Genomic DNA, 13,003 nt, shown 5'->3' with positions numbered 1-13,003 from the left:
ACAGATGCAGGCAGCACACATGTAGAAGAATGACTGGTCTAAACAGGCCATGGTCTCTGACCAGCCGAGACAAAAATATCAGCCCTCCAAAAGTAGGTTTGGTCTGAACTTGTTTTGACTTTCAAAGTTTGGCACTGACCAGAAAACCAGACTTTTAAATGTATTCAGCTCCCCACAACTGACTCTAACATCACAAACCACTTGTTACCACCTCTTTCTTACTTCAAATCTCAACATGACTTAATTTAAATGTCTGTCCAAAACCGAAATGTGATGTTCACTGAAGGCTGGTAGAGTCTGACCCAAGTTCAGGTTGAAATCATTGTTATAAACTTCTGTCAGATAACAAATGCTGGCCCAATTAGATCACTTTCACAGCGTCTGAGCTGAAAGAGGATAGCAGAAGTATAAAAATCTTTGCTAGTCTTTCCTCAAGGCAGTGCTGGACAATTAAATCAAACCAAACCAAAGTGTCTGCTTTCAGCGACCGACATGGTTTCTCCTTGAGTTACCAATGTTTGTAAGCAGAGTTTATAAAAATCTGCTGCACTTTATTTGGTTTTGAGGAGGTGAACAGTAATGCAGTTCTATGGAGTCTCAGGAGACCAGGAGATGGTGAGGCTAATAATGTTGTGCCAAGCAGTTTCTGCAAAGGTTCTGCAGGATGTGTATGTTTGTGTGTGTGCAGAGGTTGTGTGTAGGAGGATGAAGGGGGGAGCGCACACACTACCTGGCCATTATATAAAGCTCCCACTCTCGGCTAGAGGTCTCTGTACTGAGTGCCAGCTCCCTCCCGATCCTCCTCCCCTCTCTGTCCTCCCATCCCATCCCCCCACCTCTTAGCCTTCCAGCGACTCTGACTCAGGCTTAACTCTCTGCCTGTTGTTTTCTCTCCCTCCTGCCTCTATGGTATCACAATCTCAGCACGCATTGTGGATCAAACAAAAGACGGCGTCTGGCACTAAAAAAATGGATCAGGCCGTTCCTGTCCCAGAGCAGTTCATGCTTTCAGATGGACCGAGTTTAGAACGAGTTGTCTTTTAACCATTAGTGCAGGTAATATAGTGCCACCACACCTGAGGCGACAGAGGTCTAGTCCCAGCTCACCACAGGCGCCTAGTGAACCTAAATCTGATCCCCTTCAGCACTCAAAAGGCATAATGCTGCAATAATGGCAAGGTGGTGCAGGTGACGCTGCTGGTAGAAGCAAAACAACGCTGGTTTGATTGCATGTATGAGGATAAAGAAAGCTGGCAGGAAGAACTCTCAACAAATGGGTGAGATGGCAAAGGAAAACATCAACCAAATCCCGGTGTAGAAAGGGAACATGAAAGGCTGAGAAAGGACCGTGTTTGCTATTAACTTCCTGAGCTTTTTATTGAAACGTAAATAATTCACTATTGTTGCTATCTTGTAACTGTAATTTATAAATGATTAAGTGAATTTCATAACACTGTTTTCTGACACACAACAGCATAGTTGAAGATAATACAAAAACAATTCATTTGGACAAGAATGTTGCACTCAAATGTGCTGCAAGTGTGCCAGGGTAAGCATTTTGTTCTTCACTGAGATCAAAGCCTCGATAAGAAGAACCTTCCTGGAAACTTCATGTAAGAGTTTTAAGAAGAAATGACTTAAGAAAAACGTTCGGCGACTGAAGCCCAAAGACAATGAACAATAAAACCAATTGCACTGGTCTGGTAGGAAAAGGAAGAGGAGAAGGAAAAGGAGAAGGAAGACTCCAATGAGCTGAACTAGCCCCCCTGCACCCTTTCAATCCTGTAGAGCTAACGGAGCTCAGTTAGATGAAGGAGAATTGCAGAAGCCTGAGACTTCTGGCTGTGCAGTAAACATGTTGCTGGTAAAGAAGAGAGCACAGGCGCCTTTTTACCACCAGCGTGTCCTCTCTCTGATGTGGAGCTCAGGACCGCCTGGGAAGTGCAATTACATTAGTACAGTCTTGTCCTGAGCTTCATTCAGAGACAGAAGGCATGTGGGCATTCTGTGCTGAAGTCTCTTCAAATTCAATTTATACTCTGCATCCCATCTCACTACAGCGGAGTGATGAAGTCATGTTTAAACATCTGAAAGTATCAGAAATCATTATCTGCAGGTTTACCTAAAATGACATGTTATTTTATTGAGTTATCACCTATGTAAGCTTAAGAGGTATTAAATGACACTGTAGTTAATATTGAATCTTTTCATAATACTTGATGCAGATACAGAACATGTACTGTATTCCTGAACCTTTATTTCCATTTAAAGAAATGCTTATTAATCTATATTTGACAAGGGATGTGTTTAGACAGCAAATATTGAATTTCAATCTTCATGAATTCCTTATTGAAGACTTTTTCCCACATGCACTACTGAAAAATTCTGGCAAAAGGAAGGTGAGAACGTCGTAGGAGCGAGGACATGATGTACAAAGGACGAGGCAGAACTGGCGGACAAAACAGCAGAGTCCGACGCCATATGACAGTTATTTGCCTTCATATCAATGCAAGTGTAACTGAATGTTTTCAAGGTATCACGCAGTGGGAGTGGAAAAGAACACAGTGGCGAGCAGAAAACAAGATGAAGCAGCTTCATTATGTACACAACATCGCAGCGGTTGACCACAGGTCGCGGGGGGTGTAAACACCTTCAAGTTTGTGTGCTTGCTCGCTGTGAATCTTCCAGAATATTTCCTGCTGCGTTCACACATCGACTCACCTTGATTTCCTGCAGGTATGATTGTACTGGGGGCTGGCTGAATAGAGTCGGATTGAAAAACTCAGCTGTTTGCGTTCACACTTATAATTTTTGCATGTATGAAAACAGCTCGAGTCTTTTAATCTAGTTGGTCTGGCAGGACACAAATAAATCTGTGCAGTAGCTTGATGACAGAAACACATATACTACGATACCTCAGCATCTAAGCAAAGAAGAATCTACTGTGCTGAAAGGCTGTACAGCCACATATTTCAACATACATGTTATCACACCTCTGTGATATCCATTAACCCTGTCCTGCCTCACTTCTCCTTTTGCTGGGAGGAAAAACATAATTTCCTTCTCACTGAGGGCCGTGTCAAGAGCAAAGGATGCCAAAGTAACATAAAGCACTAAGTGAAACAGTATTCTTTCATTCAGTTCATATAACCTAATATTTCTGTCTGCATGGCATCCAATGCACATCATGTTTTGTGGGGGCTTTTATAACTCTGGTACTGTCAGATGGCAAAGCACTCGCACTCTTATCAAGAATGCCTCAAGTTCCAAATTTGATATGATGGATGGTCGATAAATATTTTACTCATAAAATGCTGCATGAGGCAAAGGGGATTAGTGTTACAGAGATTGTTGATGAAAGATTCAAAAAGGGATTCCTTTGGCTCAGCAGCTCGATGAGTTTGGGGATTTTATTAACTTGGAACTAGATCAAAAATGGAACCAGCGATGAAAAGTATCCATTCATTTGACATAAGGTGATGTAAATATCTGTTCCACATGTTTAGTACATGTAAACCATGTGCAAAACATTATAGCGAGTGACTGATATTTATTTAGTAGAATAAGCCCCTTTACATGTACCCTCCATTTTCATGGGGGTCCCAAAAAAAAGACAATTCACAGCATGACGTGAAAATTGACAACAATTACAAAAGAGGGGAAAAAAGATTAATGATGAGAATCTATCCAGAATTTAGTAAACATACTTACATAGCAATACTCAAATAAATCAGTGTTTTTGTGTATCCCCTAATGTGCCCTGGTGCTGTGTTTGTGTTCAATTAAATTTAGAGTACAAGAATATATTTGAAACACTTTTTAGTTCACGATTTCTTCAAAACACACCGATCTTGTTTGATGTACCACTATATTGTCTTAAATTAAATAACATCACATCACTAAAGCCCTATTTCTGTCCACTTGCACAAACTGAACCAAACACTAAATAAGTAGATCAGAAAATATACCTATAGGATTTCTTTCAGTCGGGACATCATTTCTATAACAGGCACTTAAGCTTGTAGAAATATTCCCTCACAGGGACTCAACTAATAATGATGTGTTGGGGAAGTTTCCCTTCTTCCCTATAGAAACAATCACATCTAGTTATTTCAAAAATGTCTCCAGAGGTAAGAGGTGACCCGCTGTATCGTCACATTTTCATTTCATTTTATCCTTCAAAGCGAAGTGCACAAAGGATGTTTTCTTTATGAGGCAGGGGGCCTTTCCGCTCACAGCAGGCTGCTTCCCAAAGTATGAAGAGTGTTGGAGAATTAGTGTCTAAAGCTGCAGTCCTTCCGTGTCAAAGGTCATTGGAGAGGTTAAGGCATCTCACTTCTATAATTAGAATGAACCCTTCAAGCTGAATGTTCAGGGCTCAACAGACACATCTTTACCGGGCTGCAGGAGCCACCATCACTTCATCTCCTGAGACAAAAGTCTGCAGGGCTGCAGGTGTCACCGTTTGGCATTTAACAAATATAAGGAAGGGTGGTATTTGCCCTGAAGAGGAAACAGCTGGGTATATGCAAGTGACTCCACATTTGTCTTCATTGATGTCAGTCTGATAACAGTTATAATTCTCCTTCATCTTCAGATGCAAGAAAAAAAAAAACATGATCTAATGTTCATGTGTTCCTCTGCCCAGTCAAGAAGACGCAGTGTACATCCAACAGAGTGAAAGACTGAAAGTGGCAGCGAGGAAGATATAATTGTACATCAAAAATATTTAAAGGTTGGCCATATTTCAAGAATGAGATTGTGAGATTGTAATGAAGGCAAAAAGAATTGTTGCCATGAAATGCAATAATAAGAATATAAATGAGAAATCCTGGTTACAAACCTCTCAAACATTACTAAGTGAAGAACATTTTAAATCCCTCTTATGAAACCTGGGGTCAGATTTATCTACAAATACACAACAACATTACCCATCCTGACACTAACCTCTCTTATTTTTCTCTCACATCTTAGCTTCATGATGACTAGATGTACAGATTACTGTTTTGGTTGTTCAGAGACATTTGATTTAACTTGAATATGAAGCCTACAGTATGTGTACATAATATCAACTAATTCTTTCTTATGTATGACTAAGAGTGTGTAAGTATGGGCAGATGTTCAACTGTATAACAGCATTTGATGATTTATGAACATGAATAAGCATAATTTCTATAGTTTTTTTTATTATCTTTTTCCCCTCTCTTGTCCACCCCTCTCGCTTTTTCCTTCCCTAAATGCTTTTATATAAAGAGTTGTAATATTCATGTACTTAAGCAGCTTCTCTTTTCTTTATGTAAAAAAAAAATAATTCAAACAATGGTATAAGTAAGTTTTCATTGTACACAAAAGTTGGCACCACAATCGTCTACAGGAGGGACATAAGAGTGGATAGGTCACTAATGAAAGCTCATTATTTTCTTGTTCTCTCGAATAAATTTAAGAACAGAAACAGAAATCATAAAGGACCCTCAGATGTTGCTGCGATATTTGACGGTGGCCTTTGACCACAAAAACTAAATCAATTCATCCAAAGATGTGCAGAAGGCATTAAAAATTCCTTTTGAGTGTTGCTGACTCATCAAGTTCACTAAAACGAGAGCAGTGTGAGGTCACAGTGACCCTCACCTTTGAACAGAAGAATCTAATTACTTTGTTGTCCTTTCCTACAAGAGTCAAATTTAAAGAAATTAAGGAGGAAAAAAACAACTAAAAGGTGGTAAAAGATTTTTAGTAGGTTTATCTTCAATTCAGAAAATGTTTCCAAAAGTTCATATTGATGTTCCCATTGTATGCATCTACTTTAAATATACTGTATATGTAGAAAATACAAGTTTTCAAATGCATGTAAGAGGGAGAACCAAATTCTTTTCAAGTAATATTTTCTTTTTGAGTCACCTGTGGTGCAGCTGCTGTCACTTGTTCTAAACGACATGACAGAATATCCTGCACTGAGGTAGCAGGACATAAAACTCAGGCTTAAGATTGATTAGAAAATGGTTCTAATCTTTATGCATGTCATACACCAAAGCAGCTCACGACACTCTGCTCCAAGTTTTAAGTGAATTATGAGTCACAACTAACTCAAGTGACAGTAAAATTAAAACTCTGCACGCAAGTTACACAAAGCTGCGGGACTCGGGTGGAGAGATTTAAGAGCTACACGGCGAGGGTCTGACAGAGACACCAGACTGCTGCAGCAGCAGGACATCGAGATTCTCTTAGTTTTAAGACTTTTCATGAGACGCTTTTAATTAATTTATCGCTCCTGATTCACAACAACAAATCTCTCGTGGTTTTTTCAATATTTTAAAATCTGCAAGGAGGTTGGCAACGGAATCGAAGTCCAGACTGCTACCTACCAATGTCGATCTCAAATATGACGTGTTACCACGGCAACAGGGCCATGTAACAAAATCACCACGGGAGTTAAGAAAAGCTCCGTCTCGCCGGAGCCTTACAGAAGTCGATGGCTGCCGACATTCTGTGCTCTCACGAGGCAAGATATCGGTCAATAGTGGAGCTAAAATGTTTGCTTTACTGGACTAAACATAAACTAAATATAAAGAAGAAGGCTGAATGCGTATGTGGCAGTGATAGACTTCAGTTGATGCTGAGAAAAAGAAAGAAGGCGATAAAGTCCCTGTAAGAGTTTGTTCCAGCTGGGTGAGACACCACTGACTTCTTTTTACCAGATGTGACATGAAACATCTGTAGCATGCTTCACACTGTTAGCTTAAGACTTTCTGCAGTTCACTTTAAAGCAGCTTAACTCCACCTATCTTCATTCAGCATTTACATTTCTTTTGTTCATGCGACAAGATGCTGTGAAAGGCCAAAAAATCTGAGCTGGAAACACCCTCAAATCATCTGCACGTGCATTGTAATCTTTAAATACACTCAGAGCTATCATTCACTGTGCTGACTTCCATCCGAACGTCGAGTTCTCCTTCCACTGATAATTAACTGCTGCGATAATGACAATGACAATAAGAGAAAAAGGCAGGTGTTGAAAGGATGTAGGGGAGCAGAGTAGCAGGCCTGTATCATTAGGGATTAACCTAGCCACAGGCTCTACAAATAGACTGTCTCCATCTATAAGCCGCCAGCGCACAGACACTTATTTGTATTGCCAGGTTGCCACTGCAGCAGCACCACAGAAGAGAGAGAAGACAGTTCAAAGAAGCCGAGGTGGATCGGAGCTCCTGTGAAACAAAATGCGATGCAACAGGACACATTTGGAGGCCTGGCAACATCAGAGGATTTCACACGCACAGATTTTGGCTCCATCACAGATGTGTGCTCAGATTGCGGTTACACAGCCTGAGGCAACATGAGGCGGACGTGCAGCACCGCAGAACAAACCAAATGTAAAACACAGATAAAGGATTAGCTCAATAATTGATTAGTCAACTGACAGAAAATTTACATGAAACTATTTTGACATGCGATTAATCATCTTGATATTTTTCCAGCAGATAACCGAAACATTTTTTTTTTTTTGCTGTTTAACCTCAAACTATGGAAAACTGAGTCATTTGAGGTTTTGGACCTTTTGTCAGATGAAACAATCAACTTCAAGAGATCACCTCAGAAACTTCTAGCAAAGACGAGTGTTTGGATTAGTCATTTAAATAAGAAAAATAATCACCAGTCCTGCCAATTTAAATAACTATAGTTAAGATCTCAGAACGTGTTGAATAAGATCATTTTAGGAAACATGTCAGAATAACACGGCAGGTGACGCCATGCGATCATTATCCAGAGCTTCTTATTAGGGATTAGATCATCTCAAACTTTTGATAATTGATCAACCATTTTAGTAAATGTTCAGCTTCCCATATGAAAGAATCAGCTGCCTTTATAAAATCATAGACTGAATGACCGAACAGCCTAAGAGAGAGACGCATTCATTAAAATAACACATATTTCTATCTCAGGAGTAAACATGCAGCTCAATGCCATGAGGTAGCATAGAAAGTTAAGATTCATTCAAGAGAAACAATATCCTACAGCTGTCTATCTCACTACCATAAAATGATTCATGTTTCTATCTGTTCATCTTAGTAACACAGGAAACTCTGACATTCTGCTTTCAAAATGTGTTTTTTTTTTGTATTTCACAACTATAGTTCACTAAAAACAAAGATGTGTTGAATATATGACTAACTTTGTTTTAAACAAGGTGAAGAGGCTGCAGGATGTTTTTTTTGATGATTAACAGGATCAATTCTAAGCTTTGCCACGACATGAAGTTTTAATACTGTCTGAAGAGCACTTTAAAACATAATTCTATGTTCTCATAGCCATGATGGAAAAAAGGTGGCACGACAACCTGAGCAGCGTTATTCAAATTCAAAGGCCCGGACAACACTAGACTAGAGAAGTGATGTCACGGAAACCAGACTTTCAAACTTAAGATATTATACTAATAAAACTCAAACAATATCGCTACCTGTTTTGAAATCCAAAAATAGAAGTCCTTAAGTTTCTTGTTCACATTTTTCTTTTTTCCCAGGCAAACTCGTGAACATTGTCTTATTGCACAAATACATTGGTAACATTACAGTACTGAAAGCATTGTGTTTGTGGAAAAAAAGACAGGGGTCTCTTTCTGTCACCCTCTACAGATTTTGGTTTAAAATATTACTGAAGATCTGAAGATTTTCAAAAGATTTGGGTCAAACTATTAATCATTAAAATAACAGGGATTGTATCGTCTCAGAAATTGTGGTATCCAAAACTATGGAACATTTTGATAACTTTGGCAGACAGATTCTTCGCTGAGTGTACTGCAAAATAAAACCAAATAATACAACCATTGAAAAAATGATGTGACTCGCACTGTTGTGGCCCTCTCCTCGTTCTTCTATGTTTTGGTATAAAAGACTAATCCTCTGCTGAGATGTTCTATCAGCTCTAGAGTGACAGATTTCCACCTACAACTGAGAAGAAGAGATGTTGCTGTTGACTCACTGAATTCCCAAGAGATGAAAGCTCAGCAACAGTGTTTCAGGTTTCCTGTCTTCTTTTAGATAGATCTCTCACCTGAGCAGAGGTTCAACAGAGGACAGAAAGCATGACAACGAGCAAAGAACTATACCAAAGAACAACAAACTAAAACATACAACGAGAATAAAATGACACCACAAAAATCCATTAGCAACAAAGTGTTCACAAGTGTTCTTCTTTTTTCAAACACTCACAGCTGTCCGGGATTTTCTAAACGGAATTTCCGAATCAGACAAATTTCCAAACGATGCCTTTCTTATGAAAGTTTCATCAACATGAATCATCAGTGATTAACACTTTAAATGACACTAAAAGCATGTTATGGTGGGGCGCTGGTGGCACAGTGGTTGGTGCGCTCGCCCCATGTATAGAGGCTGTCGTCTCAAGCAGGCGGCCCGGGTTCACATCCCACCTGTGGCTTCTTTCCCGCATGTCATTCCCCACTCTCTCTCTCTCCCTGATTTCCGACTCTATCCACTGTCCTATCTCTCCATTAAAGGCACAAAAAGCCCAAAAATAAATCTTTAAAAAAAAAAGCATGTTATGGTCATTCACAACAGTTTCTGGATATTTCCAGCAAAAGCCCTCGAATCAGAAGAAAATCTAGACGAGATCTGAGACTTTAGAGATCTGATATTTTTCCTAGTGAAGTGCCTTGTAGTGTGTGACCTCCATTCACCAACCACTCATGCTCTGTTCAAACAACAACATCTTTACGGTTCTACAATTCATTTAGCGGACGCATTTGTCAAAAGCAGCGTACATCTGAGAGTAAGCACAACACAAGCAAGCATGCTGACATGTAACGGTAAAAAAAACACAGCAATCTAATGACTTTAAATGTCATTGAGTCTGTAAGCACCATTAGCAAGTAACAAATCAATTAACAGGAAATCTCGACAGACAATCCTCACCAGAGTCTCCTGGTTGGTTTGTCAGATCCCGCCCCTGTTCACTGTACACGTGATGCAGTGAGTGTTAAACAGAAATAAAATAAAGCCTCATTGTCGGACTATGATGAGTGTCATGAGGGGTTCATTCTTAAAGTACAGCACTGTGTGAGGTCAACCTCCTGAAGACCTCCTTTATGTCTGTGCAAAGAAGAAACCTCCACGTCTTTCATGTGAGCTTTTGCACTCAACACATCCATCCTCCTCTCCAGATTCACCTATTTATTGTTACTCAGTCAATGTACTGCATGTCATCTTTTGAGCTACAGGAAAAATAATCTCACTCAACACAGAAACAATATGTTGTTTAACTGCTTGACAAACAAACTATTTGTTCCGTTTTTAAGATCCAGTCACTTGTGAGATGAGAAAATGCCAGATTCTTCAGCTCTCCTATAAGGTTGTGAAATTTGTTGAGATATTTGATACTCTCAATACCACGTGTTTTAAAACATTAAAAGATGTTATTTTAAAAGATGATAGTATTGAAAGAACTGAAGTCAGATCTTTAATCATATTTTAATCCAAAAGCTTTACCGTAAGAAAATGACAGTAGAGAAAGAAAGAGAGAATTAGAGAGAGAGAGAGAGAGAGAGAGAGCCTTGTATAAATTGCGTATGCTGCATATTTTTCACAAATACACACAAATTGGCCAATGCAATGTATTTGTGCAATTAAGGGTACAGGAGTTTGCTTACAATCGATGGTAATTAAAAACCAGAAATCACTGGGGGCCTCCTGGGACTTCTTTTTTTTTATTGCTGTTGTATCGAAACAAGTATTGAAATTGTTGGATTTTTAGAGTGAAGTTTAAAATAATGGTTTCATGACAGGACTTGCTGCCTTTCTTAATTACTGTTTAGTTTTCAGGCTGTTATTCTTCTGACAAAACAATTCATTTGTTCTCAGTACTGGCCTCTTGTATATTGTTAATTGACAATAATTGGCTGACTGATCAACCATAAAACTAATCAAGAGTTGCAGCCCTGCCCCATGAATTAAAATGTAATAAAACAAGAGAGACTCAAACAGATCGTGATGTAGAAGATGTAGCAGTCTAACACACAGACAGAGGCTCTGTAGCAGGACCACATCTGGCTGTTCAAAGCAGGCCGGGGGGGGGGGGGGTTGAAGCTAAACAAAACTGTTCATCATATAGAGTGGGACTGAGCAGCAGCTCACACAAAGGAGCATGTACAGACCCACAGATCACGAGCAGGCGGTGGGCACACCGAAAGGCTAAAAATAGCGCAAGACTCAGATCAATAACTGCAAGTTCAATTAAAGCAGCAGCTTTCAGGTCAGACACCAAACAAGAAGAGGAATTTCATGAAAAGCCAAAGTCAGTGATAAAAAAAAAAAAAACTCTGAACAGTCAGCGTCCCGTTATACGAGGTGTGTTTTTTTTTAATCATGTATCAACAGGTAAAGGGAGTCCCAGCAGGTACTGAGGAACAGGCCAGGTAACGTTACTCCGGCTGCATGCAGACTCAGTCTATGATGCATCATGTAAGACACCGTTATTCATTATTATATCCACACATGTGCAGAATCGTGGGATTTGAAAAGCAGATCCAGCGCGCAGGACGCCGCTGTCAAAGTGTCTGACAGGCTGCAGGCGACACGTTTTATCCCCTGATTAAATATCACACAACAAATCACACAGAGGCGGCTATAAAAGAACCAGGAGAACCCCAACATTTATGTCTAAAAAAAAAAAAAAGCACAGAGTATGATAAAAGAGCCGCTCTGCCAGCAGCTGGTGGAAACGGTCCGTTCAGACAAACCAGCTCAATATCAACATAAACATGCTCGCGCAGCTTTGGCGCTTGAGGATTCAATAAAGTTCCTGTTGTGTTTGGACGAAGAAAACAACATATCTGACACCATGTCATCCCCGCGAGGTTTAAATAAGTGACACACTGTGCCGACTGAATATCAAACGCTCGGTTACCGAGTAAATTTGTAATGATTTCAGGCTGCGCCTTACCTTCAGTTCCGCACTCTCCGCCATCTTGTATTTGTTTGCGCAGGCGTGGTGAAGTGTTGTCACATGACTGGGACGCGCAGAGCGCTGCGTGAACGCGCACACTCGAGCGACAGAGGTGCGTTCAGGAGCTCAAATGATGTCGGGGAAAAAGGCTGCAAAGGTGTGAAGGATGACACAGGAGGAAATTCTAGGATGCTTAAATACATAAAAAGGGATTGCGTGCACTTTATGTTAGTCATTATTTATTTATAAAAACAATCTTACTGTTTGATTATTTTTTACATTACTGTTATTGTGAATACTGTCAACATTTTTTGGATGAATTCTGTATTTATGCAGTTTTTTTTCCTTTAAACTTAATGTAAATAAAGCCCTTTAAAGAAATAGAAATATGAAGAGCTGGAGACCGAGATGCAGGCCGGCCTGGGTTCGGGCTCAACCACTGGCTCCTTTCCCGCATGTCTCTCAGTACCAGATTTCAGACTCTGTCCACTGTCCTGTATCTATAATAAAGGCATGAAAACCTGTTTCTTATTTACATATCTTTCAAACAGACTGACAGTCTGGTGGTGGGTTAAGTTTGCTGAATAATATGCTGAGAAAACTACACCGACTGCTGAGGATCAGGGAGATTTAATAGAAAGCTCCAGAAAATAAGTGGCCCTTGACTTTTTATTTCTTTGTGAAGCTACTTCTTGGAAGACCATTGAAGAACTTTCACGCTGAACTAGTTTAAATTACAGTAGACATCTGCATAAAAACAGCCATCATGCAGTTTACTCACACTCAGTTTCTTTACTCAATGAAATTAACATTACATTTTAAATGATGCATTGACATCAGTGACCTGTATTTCTATACTGTTATTGATGCTTTTTTTTTAAACACCCACAGTGTCTCAGGTGAGTTTTCTTTTAGAATTGAGCTTAAAATATAAAATGCATGTAATGTTGTATTTGTGTAGCTTGACTTGCAGCACTTGTTCTTTCATCCATCTTTAATCCGGCTGTGTTTGTTGTTCTTATCTTACACCAAGGAGGTGTGAACATCT

At 39.7% G+C, this 13,003-nt stretch overlaps 1 protein-coding gene across 1 annotated transcript in view; it reads right to left on the bottom strand.

Moving 5' to 3' along the window:
• Positions 1-12,005, bottom strand: part of LOC132960091 (E3 SUMO-protein ligase PIAS1-like) — a 55,066-nt gene extending 43,061 nt beyond the window's left edge. Inside the window, exon 1 of the mRNA XM_061033159.1 lies at positions 11,953-12,005. Within this exon, the coding sequence (XP_060889142.1) occupies positions 11,953-11,976 (24 nt within the window). The 5' untranslated portion in view covers positions 11,977-12,005. The remainder of the gene's footprint in view (positions 1-11,952) is intronic.
• Positions 12,006-13,003: the final 998 nt, after the last annotated feature.

Source organism: Labrus mixtus, chromosome 1, assembly GCF_963584025.1.
Source record: "Labrus mixtus chromosome 1, fLabMix1.1, whole genome shotgun sequence".
In the NCBI taxonomy this organism is placed as follows: domain Eukaryota; kingdom Metazoa; phylum Chordata; class Actinopteri; order Labriformes; family Labridae; genus Labrus; species Labrus mixtus.
This window is presented reverse-complemented; position numbering and strand designations above follow the sequence as displayed.